At 42.2% G+C, this 21731-nt stretch overlaps 1 protein-coding gene and 1 long non-coding RNA gene across 37 annotated transcripts in view; one reads left to right on the top strand and one right to left on the bottom strand.

Moving 5' to 3' along the window:
* Positions 1 to 206: 206 nt before the first annotated feature.
* On the bottom strand, positions 207 to 2967 carry LOC128424324 (uncharacterized). Its single transcript, XR_008332986.1, has 3 exons — positions 2019 to 2967; positions 665 to 1155; positions 207 to 359 (listed from the first exon to the last, which is right to left on the bottom strand). It is a non-coding gene; the product is annotated as an uncharacterized LOC128424324 (long non-coding RNA).
* A 3587-nt stretch (positions 2968 to 6554) lies between these two features.
* LRRFIP2 (LRR binding FLII interacting protein 2) overlaps positions 6555 to 21731 on the top strand; it is a 51981-nt gene continuing 36804 nt past the window's right edge. For 19 of the 36 annotated variants that reach the window (XM_053410361.1, XM_053410352.1, XM_053410364.1 and 16 more), the window contains exons 1-4: positions 6555 to 6691; positions 16605 to 16753; positions 17013 to 17099; positions 20096 to 20146. In XM_053410361.1, the coding sequence (XP_053266336.1) occupies positions 16664 to 16753; positions 17013 to 17099; positions 20096 to 20146 (228 nt within the window). In that variant the 5' untranslated portion in view covers positions 6555 to 6691; positions 16605 to 16663. Of the gene's footprint in view, positions 6692 to 16604; positions 16754 to 17012; positions 17100 to 20095; positions 20147 to 21731 lie in introns of those variants that run through there. The other 17 variants (XM_053410382.1, XM_053410380.1, XM_053410378.1 and 14 more) reach the window with 2 other exon arrangements.

Raw genomic sequence — 21731 nt, 5'->3', positions numbered from 1 at the left:
AGACTTTTAGAAGACATCTGAAGACAGCCCTGTTTAGGGAAGCTTTTAATGTTTGATGTATTACAGTATTTTAATATTTTTTTGGAAGCCGCCCAGAGTGACTGGGGAAGCCCAGCCAGATGGGTGGGGTATAAATAATGAATTATTATTATTATTATTATTATTATTATTATTATTATTATTTTGCATCCTTGAAGAATTCATGCTTTAAGCCAACTCAGAAAGAAAGAGAGACCTTCTTAGCAATAATCAAAGCCTCAAAGTTTTCTGGGCTGATCTTTACATCTCTCTGAAGTATATCTGAAACATAAAAATAACCAAATCTTTGGTGCAGATTCCTTTGCTTTAACCACTTAAAACTTGTTACAGAAAGGTAGCCGTGTTGGTCTGCCATAGTCAAAACAAAAAATTTTTTTCCTTCCAGTAGCACCTTAAAGACCAACTTAGTTAGTTCTTGGTATGAGCTTTTGTGTGTATCTGAAGAAGTGTGCATGCACACGAAAGCACATACCAAGAACTAATTTAGTTGGTCTTTAAGGTGCTACTGGAAGGAAAAGGTATCTGAAGAAGTGTGCATGCACACGAAAGCTCATACCAAGAACTAACTTAGTTGGTCTTTAAGGTGCTACTGGAAGGGAAAAAATTTTTTGTTTTCACTTAAAACTTGAAAGGGCTCTTTGGTTTTGTGACGCAGCTGTTCCTCTTGCTTAATACTGCGAATGAGTCATTAATTCTAGATTTGTGAGATCGCTGTCTCTTTCCACAGAAAAGCAAGTGGTGCTGTAAACAATGTGCACTGATAATATTGCCCGGTGAGCAAAGTAGCAGCTTGCTCTTTCCTTTACCACAAGTAAACATGGTTGTGAAATGCCTAACAGAAGCTCAGAGTGCCATCATGTTTACAATATGAGCAGCCCTTCCATCCAGCTACAAAAGAGGAGAGATGCAGAGCCACCACCTTTTGGTTCTGACTCTCCTTTAGCTGTTTCCTTTCCAACTGATCATTAGAAGACCTTGTAACTAAGAGCTGGCACTTGAGTTCACTCCTTCCTCCCAATCTATCTTCCTTTTGTGTCAGATCTTTTAAATTGTAAGCCTGAGGGCAGGAACAGTCTTGCCTGTAGTGATCTGCAAGCCACTCCTAGCCTATTTTGGCTGAAAAACAGGGTTTTAATTGTATAAAATTAGCAAACAAGAAAATGTACAGCGCCCCATAACAACAAAAAATATTTAGGCAGCTTATAGTATTAAAACAGGCGGTCAATAGTTCTATTAGACTTTGATGTTAAAAAACAGAGCTCTTTGCAAACAGTGACTGCCTATTTTCTTTGAATGGTTTGTGCTCCCTATGGGACTAAATGCAAGGAACGTTCCCCAGCATTGAAGAAAATTTGCTGTTATCTCCTGTGACCAACTTCCCTCTGCTCATTAAAGGCCCTGCTAACTAGGGTCTGGCGGCAGAATTTTCTGCAGATTGCACAGCAAACTCTTGCTTTCAGAAAGTTGCAGGCAGTATCCAATATATAAAAAAAAGGTAAGGTAAAGGATCCCTGGACAGTTAAGTCCAGTCAAAGGCGACTATGGGGTTGCGGCGCTCATCTTGATTTCAGGCTGAGGGAGCCGGCATTTGTCCACAGACAGTTTTCCAGGTCATGTGGCCAGCAGGACTAAACTGCTACTGGAGCACGGAGGACTGTGACGAGTGCCAGAGCGCACGGAAACGCTGTTTACCTTCCCGCCGCAGCGGTAACTATTTATCTACTTGCACTGGCATGCTTTCGAACTGTGGTTGTCTGTGTCTAAACATTTTACCACCGCCACCAATGGCCCTACGTAAAGGGATCCAGGAGAGAGGGGGCAATGAATGCCATCTCACAACACCATCCACCACCATCAAATGGGAAAAATAAAGTCAATGAGAAAGATGGAGGGGTTATAATGCCTGGGCCAAATACTTTCATAATCAGACCACTCTGTTAAACATAGATAAGCTTCTATAAACAGAAACACTTACAGACCTGCTTCTCTGTCCAGCTGTTTTGACTCCCTCCATCTTGTGGTATAGATGAGCAAATGATACAGCTTGGCGATTTGTCCTGGTATTTCCCAGGTCACCTGGAGTTTAACAGGGCAATCCTATGTTCTTGGATCTTTATTCACTTCCAGGGAATTGGAAGAAATATCATATCACCAAATTGTGAGGATGACACACTGACAGGCTGGTTACCGGCTTTAAATATCACGTTTCTGGCAAAGACGCATATTGGCTGAGTGATGCCATTTATTGGCCCAGTTTCTGCTGGTGAGAGCATATTTATTTATATGCTCTTATGCCACCTTGCAGCTTGCAAAAGACGATTAGTTTCATATACATAACAATACTAAAATACAAAACAGGTACAATGGTACTTCGGGTTAAGTACTTAATTGGTTCCCGAGGTCCGTTCTTAATCTGAAACTGTCCTCATCCAGAAGCAAAGTTCTTAACCTGAGGTACTATTTCTGGCTTAGCGGAGTCTGTAACTTGAAGTGTATGTAACCTGAAGCGTATGTAACCCGAGGTACCACTGTACATTGTGCATCCAAATGATATACTGTAAAATCTGCTTGCTGGGTTTCCAGTCCAAGACCCCAATGGCCTTCCTTTTACACACATACCCCTGTGCTAAACACTGCCGTGCGCTTCCACCAAAATGATTCTGAGATATACCAACAGTGGGGAACCTCAAGCTTGGGGTTGAATGCACCCCTCCCAGCCTCTGGATCTGACCCTAGGAATTCTCCCTCGGCTATACCCCTTCTCTCCTCACCAGCCTCATTCCACACAACTCCTTGTGGTTGGAGTGTCTCCTTGAGCTGTGATGACTCTCTCTCGTTGAATAAAGCTCTTGACTTTTGAGTGGACTGTGATTGTGCAAAGGTAAGAGTTGCATCAGTTGTTTCACCCGCTTTGGTCCCTGGTAGCTTCCCCTCAGGCTAAAGCATTTTTTTTCTTAAAAAAATGTTTAGGGATACAGTGGTACCTCGGGTTAAGAACTTAATTTGTTCTGGAGGTCTGTTCTTAACCTGAAACTGTTCTTAACCTGAAGCACCACTTTAGCTAATGGGGCATCCTGCTGCCGCCGCGCCGCCGGAGCCCAATTTCTGTTCTTATCCTGAAGCAAAGTTCTTATCCTGAAGCAAACTATTTCTGGGTTAGCAGAGTCTGTAACCTGAGGCGTGTGTAACCTGAAGCGTATGTAACCCGAGGTACCACTGTACTCTCAGTTTGACTCAAGAAAATCACCACTTTATAGTTCAAATTGGGAAAAATAAATACAGTAAATGGACAAAAGTATAAAGATTCACAAAATGTTTAGGGGTATGCGTACCCCTGTGTGCCCCCAGAAAAAAAGCACTGCTTATTATACCTTTCCCCACTCTGGTTCCATATCTCACCTTGGGTGATCTGATGTGTGAGACTGGCTCTAATGACAATGACATAAGCAACATATTTAAATGTTACATTTGTGCGGTTGCTTAGGCGGTTCCAGGCAGGCAAAAGATTCACAGAGGGTACAAAACGGGGGTCATGGAAGAACATGGTCTGAGGAGAGGTGTGCTTGGGGAGCACTGCAGGACAGACAAAGGGGCTTCAAGCGCTGCGCTTGGCCCTGGAGCCTGAGGTTCCCCACCCTTAAATGCTAAGAATTAATTGCAAGATAGTATTCCTAATTAAAAGCTAAATTTGCATTTCAGCTGGCTGAAGATGTTTGATCCATTCTTGAATGAGAGTCCCTTCTCCCACTTTGGTTTCCTCACAGGCAGCCATGGGCATGTACATCCATAGTAATTTGATTTTGGGGGGATTTCTGCTGTTATTATTCCCAGAAGGAAGACTTCTGGGTTTTTGGGAGACATTCTTCTAAATGTTTTCTGAAGTTTGTTATATGCCATCTCCCAAAATTCTTTTATTATTCTACAAGACCACCATGAACGATAAAAATGTGCCGGTTGTTTTTCTGCACTTCCAGCATAGGTCATCTTTAGATCTAGACATTTTGGCTAGTTTGCTTGGTGTCAACGACCACCTGTGGATCATTTCTAAGTAATTCTCTTTTTACCCACATCTTGTGCCCATTTAATCATAGATTTCACAAATTATTCATTTCCCAATCAAATAATATTCTATACATTTTGGATAATTTTTTAACTCTAGATCTTAATATTTCTTTTTCGAATTCTGATGGTTTTTCTGCAAATCCCAATTTCTTGTCTACCTTAAATTTTGAATTGATTTGATAATTTAGCCAGTTTGACACATATTCTTTAATCCCTTCAACCCCCCCCCCCAATTTTTGGTTCTCCTTCTGAGAAGTCTAACAATTCATTGTAAGTACCCGAATTATCCCTCATATTAATCTTTGTTCTTGTCTCATCTTCTATTGGGGGATAACCACATTGGTCTTTTGTTTTCTAGTAAGTTTTTGTATTTTTCCAATTTTCTAATTACCGTATTTTCCCCTCTATTACACGCAGATTTTTTCTCCTAAAAAGTAAGGGGAAATGTCTGTGCGTGTTATTGAGCGAATGTGTGGTCCCTGGAGCTGACAAGCGCGAGTGAAGGCAAAAATCAGGCAAATATCAAATCGTCCGGAGAAGGGAAGCCTTGAAAGGAGGAAGCTGCTGCTTTCCTGCATTCTGCCTTAGGGTCTTACTGTCCACCCGCTTCTGTTTCCTTACTGTGTTTGCTCAAACGGAACAAAGAGCAGAGAAAACCCCTCCCCTCCAGGCAAGCAGAGTGGAAAGCAGAGCGTCCTTCCTTCTAATTCCTCTCCTCCCCTGCCTGGGACTCGCAGGCAACATGCAGGTTGGGGGGGGGGGGAGAGAGAGAGAGCTGGCTGGCTTGTGGGGGGGGGACTTTTGCCTTCCTTTCCTCCCTCCGGTAAAACCCCTCTCCTGCATTCTTAGCCAGCTGCTTCTCTGCACACCCCTCTCGGTGCTCCTTGTCCCTTCTATGTTTTTCCTTCCCTCCCTACTTAAAACGTGGTTCCAATCACGGATCCACATGGATCTTCAGGATCTTTGCATTGAGTCACCCCAAATTCACCATCAGATCACATAGCAATGATCTGATGCAAAAACAGGGCTGCAATGGTGCAAAAACATGGTTTCAAAGCACGGATCCACATGGATCCTCAGGATCTTTGCATTGGTCACCCCAAATTCACCATCAGATCACATAGCATGTCCATGGCTACAGCCTGCACCAAAAAAATCACGCACCCACTGTTGCCTGGGGCTGCAATGGTACAAAAACGTGGTTACAAAGCACGGATCCACATGGATCCTCAGGATCTTTGCATTGGGTCACCCCAAATTCACCATCAGATCACATAGCATGTCCATGGCTACAGCCTGCACCAAAAAAATCACGCACCCACTGTTGCCTGGGGCTGCAATGGTGCAAAAACGTGGTTACAAAGCATGGATCCACATGGATCCTCAGGATCTTTGCATTGGGCTACCCCAAACTCACCGTCAAATCACATGTCTGTGGCCGCAGCATGAAGCACAAAAATGATACATCCACTGTTTCATTCAGGATTTTTTTTCTTGTTTTCCTCCTCTAAAAACTAACAACATGGTTGGCAGAGCTGATTTTATTGTGATTGTAGGTATGTTTTTACATATCTATATCTATGAGATATCTACAGTATGATCATATATACTAGCTTTTATTTACTTTTATACTGAATATATATATATATATATATATATATATAAAACACTTGTCTACATATATATGTACACATTTATATATATGTGTGTGTAATAATTTTATTATGATTTATACCCCACCCATTTGGCTGGGTCTCAATAGAATTAAAGTCACACACACACATCTATTCTATAAATGTTTAATTCTTTTTTTAATGATCCCACCCATGTTTTTAGCTGTTCTTTTCTATCTGTAAGCCGCCTTGATTCCCCACCAGGACGGGGTATAAATACATGTAAATAAAGTAAGAATAATGATGGCGATATGTGTGTCAGCTGCTGCGTGTGACCCTGCCGTATGGCTCGCAGTAACGCCTTCAGCGGCCCCGCTAACCCAGCGGGCAGCAGAGACCTTGACTCCCTCCCGCGGAGCCGCAATCAATCTCCGGCAAAAGCAGCAGCAAACCACGCCTCTCGCCGCCGCCACTTGTGCGCATGCGCTTGCCTCCTGAGAGACTCCTCCTCCTGATCTGCTCAGGAAGTAACGCATGCGCGTCGCCGCCTGTGTGTGGCGAAAGCCCTCCGCGCTCGCAGCTGCCCGAGCTGTCGGGTCGCCGGCGGTGACACTCGGAGCGCGCGGCGACCGTAACAAAAAAACCCAAAACCAATAGGAAGAAGGAGGAGAAGCAGCAGCCGCGAGGGGGCGGGGCTTAAGAGAGCGGCCGCTCGCGCCCACCTCGGAATCCTGAGGGCCATTCGAACCCAACCGCCGGCGCGAGGCGAAGGAGCCCAACCGCCGCCCAGCAACCGCCGTCCCGAGTCCAAGGGCTCTCTCAGGCTGAGCTGGGCTCCGGCCGGCGTCCCGTCCCGCGCCTCTCCGCTTTCGGTAGCTGCGGGCCCTTCTCGGCTGCCCCGCCCTTGCCGGCTTGGCTTCGCTTGGCGGCCCGTCGTCGCCCTCGCTGCTGAACCTTCCGGACGGAGGCGGCTTCTGGTGAGGGAATCCGGGAGCTTTGGGGCGGGCGGGCGGGCTCCGTTGCCTGAGGGGACGGGTGGGGATCCCGACGGTGGCCCTGGGCATGCCGGAAGGCGTCGGGGCGGGGAAGGGAAGAAGGCTGGCCGCCGCGCGAGGAACTCCCGGCGTTCCTGACGGGGCGAGGCTCCGGTTGGAAAGGGACACCCGGGGTCATCTAGTCCGACCCCCTTTTCACGCAGGAAGCTTTCGCCCAACGTGGGCCTCGAACCCGCCCTCAGAGACTCACCCAGTGCTTCTCAACCGTGGGTCCCCTGGCGGGGGTCGGACTACAGTTCGCATCGCCCCTGACCGCTGGTGGTGCTAGCTAGGGATGATGGGAGTTGTAGTCCAACAACAGGCAGCCACCCAGGTTTGAGAAGCACTGGGTGAGACTCTTAATCTGATTGTGGCAGGTTCGAGCCCCACCTTGGGCGAAAGGTTCCTGCATGGCAGGGGGTTGGACTAGATGAACCTGGGTGTCCCTTCCAGTTGGTACAGCCTCAGCTGTCTGTGGCCTTGCAAGCAAGGGAGGGGCTTCCCCCTCCATCGCGGTGAATGAAATTTCTGGGTCTCTGCTGTAGATCATTTAAAGGGTTGGGTTGCCAGTTCTGGATCCTGAGAGGAGTCTTGCTGTCTTCAGGGCTGTGATCTTCAGCATCTTGCACTTGCAAATTAGATCCACTGAAGGCTGGGGCAGGACGGGGCTGGGGAGTAAGTAGTGCTAAGTAATTATTGGGATTTATCATTTGCAACCTTCCATAGGCAAAAAATAGATCCCACCTCCTGCTGAGTATAGCATCTAAATTACACTCCGTAAGAGTGCGCTGTAAGAGTTCTTTAAATCTGTGGACGCAGCTTTACAAATTGAAATTTCCTCGCTTTTGCGATCTTAAACTGGTTATCCAGAGGCAAATCCCGATAATCTCAATGGGTTGGATGCAGAGTTGGTTAGCTGTGCTTCAGTCCCAGCTAAAGTTTCACATTGATTTCAGTAGGACTGATTCTGTCTCTTAACATTTTAGAAAATGTGCTGGCACAGCAATAATATTGAAGTATGGACTTGTCAGTTAATCCATGTTCATTACCCTTTCATGCATTGTTTAAATACCTTGTCAGGGCGTATATTCAAGATCACTTAACAGAGATTAATTACTCTTCAATTGTTTTTAATCCCCAGTTCTACTCTGTTGTGATGGGAAAGGAACTGGGATTTTTCCATCCTTTGAGTAGATGGGTTTTGTTGTAACACAGAGCCTACAGTTTATACACTAGGTCCACATGCATGTTCTACAAATACAAGATTTCAGTAAGATGGATGTGCTGATAGTTGAAATGGGAGCTGCAGTCTGTAATAGTGACAGTGAGTGGATGACTGAGTATTTCTTTCAGATTAATGAGTTGGGACTATCAAGGGTGTGCTTGTGTGACGTCAGAATGGCCTCAAGTGCCCTGAAACTCTTGTAAAGAGCTGGGCAGAGGTGTCTCCTGCCCTCACATTGTGTGTTTATCCCACTCCTTACATTATATATAGCCGTATCTCTCTCGTTCCTCTGTTTATTGAGGCCTGATATTAAAGAAGGGGGAAAGTGGAGAAGCAATAAATGTTTTCAGTTGTGTTTATTCTGACATAAATCTGTTTGGACTACAGTGTAGCGTTCTACATGCTATGCAACTGTAGATAAAAATTATTTTCCTCAAGAGTGTGAGGAAGGCACTATCTACTGTTGTCTTCTTTTTCTACATTATTATGCTATGTGGGGAAAGAATCAAGTACCCCTTTCCTTGGGAAAATTAGTGCTATTGGTCAAAGAGGACTTTTTGTTCACATAGGCTTTTCTGAAGAGTGACTCCAGCTATATGTTCCATTGATCAATATTTCTTTTATTTGTACATTGCTTTTATGATATATTGTATTCTTAAGTTGTATATTACTTTAGTAGTTTTATGCTAAGTGATATATGATTTTGTATAATAAGAGGGGAAATAGCTATAACTATTCATTTGAAACGGAATTATTTGTGGTATGTTTATCAGTGCTTCATGGTTACCAGCAGTGCGTTTTTCTGGGGGTACTCAAAGTTATGCAGAAAAGCACTTGTTACCACACATACAGCCAATGAATTAGATGTCCAGCCCATAATTATGTTCAGCACTGTGAACTGCCATATTAACTTAATTAGATACTAATTTTTATCCTGGAAATTGAATTCCTGTCTTGCTAAAACTGCAGTTTTCCGTAATTCTTACCATGCTGTATCTTGAGCCTTATAGTAGGACTGAAGAGTTAACTTTTATAAAAACTTGTCTATCTGCGGTTTAAGAATTGTTGTGTGGATCATGGTACAGAATACATACCAATTACATCACTCTTCTGGTTACTATATGTTCTCAGTCTGTATAAATTATAGTTCCATTTTAAAAAACTGTTTGGGAAGTTTTCCTCAGGAGCAATTTTTTCTGCCTGGTACAAAATAATTCTATAGATAGTTCCAGTAACTTCAGCTGTATATTTGAATGAAATTCATGATGTAAATACAAACTTACTGAAATAGGTGGTGGTATTTTTCTTATCTAATGAGACGAGATAACACGAAGACTGAATTTTTCCCCACTTTAAGTCACAGAGTGTTCTAAAGTCAAAAACTTCTGAGCATATTGAGTCAGCTCATTGTGAGTCATGAAAGATGACTGGAGTTGTGGTAGTTTCCAGTTGTAGAGCAATCTTTGGCAGCATTGCAAGCGAATGATTTGATTTTCATTATGACTATTTCTCTAGTTAGTGTATACAAAGTAACAGGATGCTATGCTACTATTACAGGCCTATGATTCAGGGAGAAGCCCAAGAAACTAATCTTGGTGCTATGGTTATTTAAAAATATTTTAGTAAGTTATAGAATAAAAAGCAATGTCTGTAATGGTGGACTATGGCTAGACTTTGAGAATATTCATTTAATGTACCACAGAATGCAAGATGAGAAAGAGTATATAAGTTCATTTTTGTTACATGGTAAAAAAATACTAATAATCAGGAAGCATAGAACTTAAGCTTTTCTGCCAAACTCTAAAGTTTTGGCATTTTAACTTGTATTATGTGACTATTTTGTCACTTATTTGACAATTAACCCATCTTATTACATAGAAGGATGCCCAAGTTATCTTATAATAGACAATTCAGTTGCTGATTCCATTCCTATGGCACAAAATATTGCTTTGCGGCAGCCAGTTCACTAGTTCTCATTGGGCCATTGTGGCTACTTAATCCCCTCTCACACCCCTGACTTTTGGCACTTGGATGAAAGTTCATCTGGCTGTGCACTTCTTACTTCTTATTTCTCACCTCTTCTGCATTCCTTTTTAAAGTTAGGCAGAGTGGGCAGAGCTGGGTGCAACAGCAGTGACCTAGATGAGAACTTGGTTAAAGCTTAAGGACACCCCTGAATTGTGTCAGTGGCATGTAAGACCAATAGCTAGAAACGTTGGTACTTTAGAGCTGTATTATTAATGGCCTTCATAGATGCTGCAGGAGAAAGTTAAAAGGTCAAGTGAAAGTTTAGAATGAAAACTTACAGCCCTGCAGCTGGAAGGGTGGAGCAGAATATAGAGACCTGACCTCTGATAATGTAGAGACTACCTTCCATTACTATAAGTACTACAGTGGCTTTAGATTGTGTCCTTGGGGCTGGGAGAATTGCAGCTGGCCTAGACCTTGGCCTGGTGAAAAGGCAGCCTGGAGCTCTAGCCATTCAGCTCATTTCCATTCATTTGCCAACTAGCCATATTGTTCATAATTGGTATAACAAAAGGGGATGAGGAGTCTATCACACTCTTCTCTGTCCCCCCTCCCTGCTAAACTATCTGCCAGTCAAACTTTGTTCAGTTAGGTAGAAGAATAGATGTGGTGCAACACTTTGGATTAGGAATATCTCTGATTCTGTAATCATTTGTAACTAACCAAAGATTTGACTGGTTAGTAAAATTGGTGCATAAAATTCATTCTGTCCCATTGTCTTTTCAGGCTTATTGGCCTATGCCTCCTCCCTCTGAAGTGCCATTGAGTTTTGTCCCCTTTTCTCAAGTATCGTGAGGACTTTCCTTTTGTTCCCTTCTTCCTTCAACTCTGTGCCCCTTTCTGCTCCTGTTTCACTGTGGTATACAGTGGGGCTGCCAGCCCTTAAAAAAATTGGGTGCCTCTGCTTCAGTCTGCCTTGCAAAGGAGCTTTTTCTCCTTCTGGTGCTGTGCTGTTGCAAGAATCCTTTGGAGCTCAGCTTCCTGTTTTCAAAGCTCTGAGCTCGAAGCCCTTGTTGCAGTGACACTGCACCAGAGGGAGAAGGCACTCCTTTACAAGGTATGTGGAGGAAAGAGAAGTTCCTCTCTTAGTTCAGTGTTGTGATGGAAAGGGAGGGGGGAAATGCTCTTTTCTCTGTCTGTTACTGCACTCTGAATGTGTACCTACCTATCTGTGTATGTGAATGTGGGATGGGAAGTGTGCATTGATCATTATGAATATGCCCATCACTGACATGCAGTCTTTAGAGAGTTTGTCAACCATCAGTGTGGTCCTAAGGCCAAAAAGTTTTAGCTATTCCACTTCTAGGAGTTTAAAAGTAATTAACAACTCATTACATTGCACCAAGAAAGGAAATAAATGTTACAAGAATGAAAAGGCTACAGCAGTGGAACTACTTGCTCTCTAAAGCTGTCTCCATATCTATTGATCTTTCCCTTATGTAAGTTACATCAACATTCTAATTTATTTAGGGAAACTAGATGTTTCACAAACATCTCTGCATTCATCCATTCTGGCAGAGAGGGAAACATTGGAGGCAGGTGAAACCAGATATAGGCAACAACCAGTTTATAGCCTATTTATATATTATTGGTATCAATACAGAAGTGCTTTTTGTGTGTTTTTCCTTTCCCTTTCCAACATCATCATCATCAATCAATTAATTAATTAAAATTTGTGTACCGAACTTCATCCAAAGATCTCAGGACGGTTCACATCAGAAAAATGTAAAATGAAAATACAAAATACATAACAAAGCAAATCAATAATCCTCCCAGAAATACATTTTAAAAGCCGTAGAATGTTAATCAGCCAAATATCAGATTTTTTTATTATTCAGTAACCTTTCTGAATTTCCAGACATCATTTTGCAGCATTGTTAGTTCAGTGGTAGACCGTATACACTGCAAACTTAACGTCCCAAGTACAGCTTAAAAGTCATCTCCTCTTAAAAAGTACCAGGGCTGGGAAATACTAGGATTTGGAGAGACATTGCTAAACAGAACAGATAATATTGAGCTGTATCGGGGATAGGGATGCTCAGGCTGGGCCCCAAATGCAGCCCACCTCTATATGGCCCTTGGGATCCCCCCCTATAACTCTCGCCAATCCCATTACATGCCCTCCTTGAGTGTGTTTGCCTGACTGGAATGTGTTTTTGAATTGTGATAAAGCTTGTGGGATGGAGAGATTGGGGTGGAGATATAGAAACTGCTTTTGTGTGGCTGGAATGTAGCCTATAAAAGAAAAAAGAGCCACATAATCTCATATGCTTTTGCCTCTAGCATAGCCCACCCCTGGCATGCAGCCCCTAAAAGGTTATCTCTGATGGAATGTGATTCTTTGGTTGGAAAAGGTTCCTCACTCTTGACTAGATGGACTAGTGGTCTGACTCACTTGTTGATATATCTCACTGCTGTGAAAATCTGTTGTGTAAATAATGTTTTTAGTTAGGCTTTTCTTCCCTGAGGACCCAGATATTATATATCTTTAAAAAAAAAAAAAGGAAGCTGAGTGACTGTTCCCTGCTGGCTGATACTATTCTGAGTAGTGCCTATTTATTTCTTTTACCTTTTATTTTCTGCCCCAGTCTTTATTCAAAAAAGATTTCCAGCATGACTTACAAGATCACCAGTAAGACAGTCCTAGCTCTCAGTTTATAATCTAAAATACATGATATGTGAAGAAAAGAGGCAGAAGGAACAAAGCAGGCTGGTTTTTATAACGGTCAGCAGGTAGATGACAGTTGAGGGAGGACCAAAGGCAGCTGATCTCATGATCTTACATAGAAATCAGTCATTGAGTTTGGGCCCAGTTTAAGGTGCCCACATTAGTGTTTACAGCCCTAAACCACTTAAGCCTCAAATACCTAAAAGGCCACCTTCTGTACAGACCTTCTCAGGTATTGAGATAATAAGTAGAGGGCTTTTTGAAGTTTCACCATCTTCAAAAGATGGGTCATGGTAGCTTGGGAAAGGACATTCGTTGTAGCAGCTCCTATGTTGTGGAATTCCCTTCCCGCAGAGGTGTGACTAGCACCATCACTAGACACTTTTAGTCATATGCTGAAGATGCATCTCTTTACCCTGACATTTGACACTCAAGGCATATTTTTAGGACAACCCTATTCTTGTTGCTGTAATTTATTTTAAAAACTGTTTCTAACATTGCAATCATCATATTGTGGTTATGCTGTTTAAAGCCCAAACTGCATTTACAGTGGCATGCAACATTGGTTTAGTTCTGGCCCTTTGGCAGAGGAAACTTTTCAAAGGACAAGACTGTGTTGAATTAGTGTTACATGTAGCTGTATGGTAACATAATTTGGTCCCAAGCTTCTTTGAAGGAGAAGCTGCACGTACTATATCACTTTATCCTGTCTAGGTGGATTTTAAAGACCATGTGTGCCTTAAAAAACACAACCAAAGTTATGTCTTGTATATTTATAGTACATTCTTAACCAAGATACTTCAATGTGTTGCATGCACTTGATACACATTCTGTTGGCACAGGCTCAGGCATCAGAGCAGATGGTACTAGATGAGGTTGAGAGTGATATATCCTGAAGTATTGCTCTCTGCCTGTGGGTGATTAGAAGATCTTCACAAAGCCAGCATGTTTGGAAGCTGAAGTTGAGAAAAAATATGAAACTGAGTTGATATATTTGATTTATGTGCTAATTTGTAGAAGCCATGTGTTCAGATGTGAACGAGCCTTGGGCTTACACACTCCCGTCCCTTGCAAGTGGTGATGTCCTGCTGCTTAATCCTAGTTTGAGACAGCATAATTTGCCTCAGTATCTGAATGGTTAAGACAGTAGTTTGCAACCAGTGTGCCGTGGTACCCTGGGGTGCCATGGGCAGCACTGTCCTCTGTTCTTTTCTTCCCTCCCTCTGATGTCTTCTTGCTTCTCTGCCTCCCAAAGGCTTGCACAGCTATTTGTTGCAGCATCCCTGGCTACAAGCTCCCCAGGTGAATGGTGCCTCTGGGGCTGGGCAAGGGGGGTTTCCCAGGCCTCTGTGGGGCAGTGTGAGGAGGAACCTCTCTGGGGAAGAGGGGGGCAGCTCAGAAATCAGGGGCGGCAGTTGCGGCTGCCCAGAGGATTCCCAAGGAGAGGGGAGCAGAGAGAAGGTTGAGGGAACACTCCACAAGGGAGGGTGTTCAAACAGGGGTGAGAGGCTGCCGGCTCTACTGACAAGGGGTGACATAACGGGGCTCCTGAGCCCCACAGGGGTGCCGCAAAAAGAATGTAGTCAGTTAAGGGAGCTGTGGACTCAAAAAGCTGGAAACCCTCTGGGTTAAGATACATTTTGCATGAGCTTGCAGAGTCCTGGTATTTCATGCAAACCGTAGTTTGACTGCTGTTGATCTTACTTTCATTCTCATCTTTCCCTTCCCACAAATAATAGATGCTTTGTGTCTGAAGAAGTCGATAAAACAATTGTTTTGTGCTATGAGATAGCATTTGTGTTATGATCAACGACTCTGTGGGTCATAGCAGTATTAAAGGTGGAAGAAGTGGCAACCTAGATATGTGATTTTATCTTCAAGAAATATTTTATTATTTATATGCCACCCAATCAGATGGGTGACATATAAATAATAATTTTTGTTGTTGTTATTGCATGCTAGAAGTACAGACTTTGTCAAATGCTATTATGGAATGAATAGTTCTTCAGTCTTTTCATGATTATGATGCTGAGTCCTGTGTGCCAACCATGGCTAAGGAAACCACCTGTCCTCAATGCATTGTCTCCTATACCATTTAACATCTGTATGAAGTTATTGAGGGGATGTCATCTGGAGTACAGTGTCAGCCAATATGCAAATGATACCCAGCTCAGTCTCTCTATCCATCTGAGTCTGGAGTGGGTGTGCAAATGCTGGACTGGTATCCAGAGGCAGTGAAGGGCTGGGTGAGGGCCAGGAAACTGAAGCTGTGTGTCTTTAGTTTCTAATGTCTGGGAATTAGGGAGGTGGCCTGTTCTGGATGGAATAGTTCTCGTCTTGAAGGAGCAAGTGTGTATTCTGAGTGGTGTTCCTTGACCCTAACCTGCCGCTGGTGGCTCAAGTAGCACCAGCCTTTGCCACCTTCAGCCATCTCTCAACCAGGCTAGCTTGGTTTCAGTAACCCATTCACTGGTAATTTCCCAGTTTACTACAGCATACTGTATGTGGGTCTATCCTTGAAGATGAGGCTTATTCCCAGGTAAATGGGATTAGGATTGCTGACTAATTCACTAGGAGCTGTCTTTAATATCTTCTGAAATTTGACTGAAAATATCTTTATAAGCATTTCTCAATAAGCTCTGTGTAACTTACTCCCTTCTAAGTGTTTTTGGGAACAGCCTAAATCCAGTGTGGTTTAATAGTTAGAGTGTTGGACTAGAACTTGAGAGACTAAGGTTCCCCACTCAGGTGAAGCTCACTGAAGGACCTTGGGCCAGTCACCATTTCTTAGGCTAACCTGCCTCACAGGGTCGTTTTGAGGATGAAATGGGAAGGAGGAGAACCACATAGCCACCTTGAGATCCTTGGAAGATAATGGTGGTATATAAATGTAATAAGTATCAATTAATTAATACTTTAAAATTAGAAATGTGCTCCTGCAGTTAAGCAGGAGAGGGTAGCAGTGGGACAAAAGTGCTCATTTGGAGCAGGGTATTCATGAGAGAGATGGAAGAACATGGCGAGAGATGGGATACTGCCCTGTATGTGTCATATATTGGAAGTATTGGTTCAGATGTCAAGACTAGTAATGCTTTTCTTCCATCAGTAGATATGCCCCCTTGTATCAGTAGGTGTGCTTCCAAAACAAAACATTTTTAGTTTTGTTGTTTCCCAGTGAACTCTAGATCATTATAGTACAGAATATTGTTAAGCTTTACTGTATTTAATTTCTGCTACAGCTTAATTAAAAAGCAATGGTAATTTTAAACATTGAACAGTGCCTCATTATCTGAGCACAACATATAGATGTTGGTCCTAGAACAAAATTGTTTCAAAGAAATTTCCATGTTGCCATTTGTTTGCTTTGGAACATGACAAATGTTAGTTGTTCCATCTCACGTACATTCTGGTATTAGGCTTGCAGACTTGAAATAAAAATTGAATTCAGTGTGATTTAGGACAGTTTAAATGTGACAACATTTAGTCAGTCTCAGACACTGAAGCAAAAAAGGCAGAAAATTGTGATTAATAAGTTCAAAAATTAAGAAAATATTTATGGAGGAGGAATTGGGTCAGGCAGAGAAATGGCATTGGGCTGGATAAGTAAAATACTGAGTGTCTGCTAGTGAAGAAGAGAATTGTCCAAGTGTATATCTCTTGTTTTTTTTTATAGCACCACATATATCTCTTGATTTTTCTTCATTTTAGAAAACCTAATTATTGCAAGGTGAATGCAGCCAATCCATTCACAAAATCAAGTCAATTCTTGTCATGAAAATAAGATTGTGGAACATTGTGGTGATTCTCCCAACCTCATTTTTCCATGATTACTACCAAAAAGCAGAATAAACTAATTATTGGCAAGTAATTTCAGGGTATGAAAATATGTATGTATTTTAAACATTGATCCTTATAATCTTTTCACTTTATTTCAGATCTGAGCACTTGGATCTAACCAAATCTTGCAAGAAAATTACTGAGAGCATATTTAATCATGGGAACTCCTGGATCAGGAAGGAAAAGAACTCCTGTGAAAGATAGATTTTCTGCAGAAGATGAAGCTTTGGGTCATATTGCTAGAGAGGTTAGTAAAACTGCTATCTTATTGTAAGCATCTTGAAAACAAGAATTCACGTATTCACATTTTGCTTAGTAGGTGCACCTTACATTCATTGTTGTAAAGTTATTTCTTAAACTGTGTTTGCAGTTCTGTATCACCAAGTATATTATTTTGATAATGATATCTTTGACCATTAGTCACTTAATCCTCACATTTAATAAAAGTATTATTGAATCCAATTTGACTACTTCATTTTTAAATGAAATTTCTTTCAATTTAACAGGCAGAAGCACGGCTTGCAGCCAAACGTGCAGCACGAGCAGAAGCAAGAGATATACGCATGAGAGAATTGGAACGACAACAGAAAGAGGTAATGGAGCAGTTAAATGTAGAAATTCTGGTAATCTTAAATTCAGAACAATGTATCAGAGTAAATAACATTAACTAATCACTTACTTTGACATTGTTACACATCTAGAGCATCACTCTGAAAGCGAGGGTGATTTTCTTTTCAGTTGGTAGAATGCCATTCAGACCTCAAGCTCAGCTTGATTATTAAGGTTGTGTTGCACTTGTAAAGGAAAACATAAGATGTTGTATATGTGTCAGACTGAATGCCCAGTGAGCATGAAATTTGGTGTCTGAGTGCTACTTAGGTTTATACAAAGAAAGGTTTTCAATGGATTAGGAATATCGCAGCTATTGCCTAGGAGTTGGAAAACATGACACATAAACCAGACTTGCAAAAGCAGCTAGGATCATCTTTCAAAAAATAGGATTCTATTTTTGTCAAAACTGAAACAATGTTGAGTCTCTTAAGAAGAAGAGTTTGGATTTGATATCCCGCCTTTCACTCCCCTTCAGGAGTCTCAAAGCAGCTAACATTCTCCTTTCCCTTCCTCCCCCACAACAAACACTCTGTGAGGTGAGTGGGGCTGAGAGACTTCAGAGAAGTGTGACTGGCCCAAGGTCACCCAGCAGCTGGAGGAGCGGAGACGCGAACCTGGTTCCCCAGATTATGAGACTACCGCTCTTAACCGCTATACCACACTGGCTCTTAAATTCTTGGGAGTTATGCTGTTACAAAATAGCAAGAAAAGTGGCAAAGTCAAGCTGCTTTGAATCCAAATTTTCCATGAGCAGAAGACTGTTCAGGCTCCTCTTCCCCCATTTTGTAGGCTGGGGCCTAGGATGTGATACAGTACTGCAGTGGGCATATGGAATCAGCGAAATTCAGGCAGTGGCATTCCTTCATTTTGGCCAAGTTTTCACCATACAGCCATCTGCCATATATCTGACTTCATTATACTGTGGGAAATTAAAGAGTTCTGCTTTAGGTTTCAGAATCTTTACATTTCAGAATAAAATTTGTTGTATGTTATAATTATCAGCCATGCAGCTTAACTTATATTTGCCAGTTTTCCAGGGAAAAGGGAGTGTGGCCATCAACTGCAATTTTTGGTTTTGATTTGGTTTTAGCTAACTTCTACAGTTGTCTATATTTGTTCCTGCCTCAGATGATTTTAAAATATCTTTAGACTTCTGTATTCAGCACTGCATCATGGTATATGCTTAGAGTGAGGCCAAATTTCTTCAGATAAATTGCAAAATGTATTCTTAGTGAATGAAAGTGACTCTGTTTGAGTAACGGATAGTAAACAGCTTTACCGTATTTTTCGCCCTATAGGACGCACTTTTTCCCCTTCAAAAATGAAGGGGAAATGTGTGTGCGTCCTATGGGGCGAATGCAGGCTTTCGCTGAAGCCTGGAGAGCGAGAGGCGTCTGTGCGCACCGACGCCTCTCGCTCTCCAGGCTTCAGGAAGCTATCCGCAAGCCTTGCGAGCCCGGCGGGAGTTCCCGCGGGCTCTCCAGGCTTGCGGGTGGCAGCCTGCAGCTCGAAGCACGGGGCGCCCTCCGGAGGACGCCCCGTGCATCGCGCAGGTGTCCGCAAGCCTTGCGCGCCGGGGGGGGAGTTCCCGCGGGCTCGCAAGGCTTGTGGGCAGCAAGCTCGCCTTCGCTCCCGGACCCCCAGCCCCGAGGCTAAAAACGAAGCCAGGACAGCGAGCAGGATGGCTTCTTTGCTCTTTGGGGCTGGGGGGGATTTCCCCCCCTTTATTCCCCCCCCCCCAAAATAAGTGCGTCCTATGGGCTGGTGCGTTCTATAGGGCGAAAAATACGGTAATTTCAGTCATAATTTAGCAGAATGGGGAAACCTGCACACATATGCAAAAAGCTTGGCCCTAAACATTTTGACTGTCTTACATAATGTAAAATGATTTCAAACGGAACTTTTATCGCAACAGATAATTTTCAGTAAATCTAATGTGATTTATAGAGAAAGGTCTCTACTTATAACACTTGTTGGAAGAGAAGTGTATTCAGTAGACACCAAAAAGACAATAGAGTCCTCGGTTGGAAATACTTTTGTGTAATGAGCTTTCAGAACTTGAGTGAAGAAACGTGTGAAGTGTAGGCAGTGTTTCTTTAGATAATTGATTACAGTACAATTAATTACATCACTGATTTTAAATAATTTTGGGTGAAAATAGTGACTGTTCTACCATCACATTTGGATAAAGAATCTGCAAAAATGACCATGGGTAGAATAAAAGTTAGGCCCTGATTAAGGTTTTAAGGTTTTAAGGTTTTGGTGGTTTTAAGGTCTATTCTATTCTACAGTCATACCTCTAGTTGCATTCGCTTCATGTTGTGGATTTTCGGGTTGCGAACGCGGCAAACCCGGAAGTGTATACTTCCGGGTTTCACCACACATGCACAGAAGTGTTCTGCGTGCTTCGCACATGTGCAGAAGCACTCTATTGTGCTCCACACTTGTGCAGAAGCAGCGCTCTAGTTGCGGACTTTTTGGGGTGCAAATGGCACCCCGGAATAGATCGTGTCCACAACTAGAGGTACCACTGTATTCTATTCCGCTTGATTTTAAGTAGAACCTGTAAGCATTCTATAGAAAACAACAACATAACAATGTCAGTAAAAGACAAATGCAAAAAACAGGTATTTTTAAAAATCCAAAATATAAATAAAATAAACAGTTATGGTAGAAACAAAATAAAACACATGTAGATGGATCATTTCTAATGTATTTGACAAGAAATTCAATCATACTGCCTTTGGCTTTTCCTGATGTGCATTTAAATAGAAGTAATATTAGTTTGCGAATAGTACTTGATATAGCTGTAGAGGTGAAATGATAAAATGCAACACAAGTTTTAAAGAGAGCATTTCCATATTTGAATGTTGATTACACTTTATTTTTTTAAAGCAAACACTTTGGGAGAGCAAATTTTCTTTTTGGAAATTGTTTATTCTTGCGAAGAAATAAGATGATCTTTACCTTTTTGTAGCTTTCTCGACGTTCTTATGATAGAAAATGGGGACATATCCAAAGGTGGATGGTAGGCCAGGATTGCCTGTTGTGTGGTATTTTGCACTTGGAAAACTAACATGATTGGTGTGTTTATTTACTAATATTTTGTACAGTGTGTGAAATTCAAGTATCAAAATGATGTGTCTCCCAACTGTGGGATTTACAAATATTTAACTTTGGCTTGGTTGTGTTCTTAGTTATTTTTATCATTCCAGTACTGAATAAGTGGAAACCTAAGGGGAATAACTTCATATCGCTAATAACACTGTCTATTTTATATGAATTAATACAAGACAATGAAGTCCCAACATTTCCTTGGCCTTTCTTCATTTGAGGATTCTTCCCAAAATTTATCAATAAGTAAAGGTAAAGGGACCCTTGACCATTAGGTCCAGTTGTGGTCGACTCTGGGGTTGCGGTGCTCATCTCGCTTTATTGCCCGAGGGAGCCGGCGTACAGCTTCCGGGTCATGTGGCCAGCATGACTAAGCCACTTCTGGCGAACCAGAGCAGCGCACAGAAACTGCGTTTACCTTCCCGACAGAGCGGTACCTATTTATCTACTTGCACTTTGACGTGCTTTCGAACTGCTAGGTGGGCAAGAGCTGGGACCTAGCAACAGGAGCTCACCACGTCACGGGGATTCGAACCGCTGACCTTCTGATCAGCAAGTCCTAGGCTCTGTGGTTTAACCCACAGCGCCACCTGCGTCCCTTTATCAGTAAGTAGACGCATAGAATTGTAGAGCTGGAAGGGACCACGAAGGTCAACTAGTCCAAGCCTCTGCTATGCAGGAATCTTTTTGCCTAACATGGGGCTCAAAGCCATGGCCCTGAGATTAAGAGTCTCATGCTCTACCGACTGAGCTAAACTTAGAATGAATGATTTTTTTTTTTTGAGAAACACATTTTCTCAGTACATGAAATACAAAATCCATTTGTCTAGATATTATGGGCTAGATCCAAAGATTGTGCAGGCCAAAGACCTTTTGTGCAAAAAAATTCTCTCTGTCCTGCACCCTAAACCGTCTTTGTTGGGAGTTGGGAACTCTCCTGAACAAGTATGGGCATAGATGAGCTTTCCCCTTACTATCACTCTTAATTCATATTGTTTTCCAAATTTCCAAATTGTACCATTTTGAAATTCTAATTGTAAGATATTTTCTCCATGTAGATGGCAGTTATCTGTCAGTATAGGTGACTATTGCACACCAGCAATTAAAACTATCATGCAAGTTGGATTAAATCACTTTATGGATAAATCAGTTGGATTAATTGGTTTTTAAACGGCTAAAAATGGGATTGAGAATTGGACAACAAACCTTTATAAAAAAGAATATTAAAACCGGTGCTTACACAAATGGCAAACATAGTCTTACATAATATTTCCATTCTCTTAGAACAGAGCTTTCCAAACTTTTTATGTTGGTGACACACTTTTTAGACATGCATCATTTCATGACACAGTAATTCAGTTTTACTAGCAAACTGAAGGTTAAACTAAACCCTTCTTTCCAGCCCTGGGAGGAGTGCAGAGAGTGTTTGTGCGACACACCTACACACTGCAGCAGACGCACTAACATGTTGCAACACACAGTTTGGAAAGCTCTGTCTT

The sequence above is a fragment of the Podarcis raffonei genome, chromosome 12 (assembly GCF_027172205.1).
Source record: "Podarcis raffonei isolate rPodRaf1 chromosome 12, rPodRaf1.pri, whole genome shotgun sequence".
Classification (NCBI taxonomy): Eukaryota; Metazoa; Chordata; class Lepidosauria; order Squamata; family Lacertidae; genus Podarcis; species Podarcis raffonei.
The sequence above is the reverse complement of the archived record's forward strand: the minus strand, read 5'-3'. Positions and strand labels throughout refer to the sequence as shown.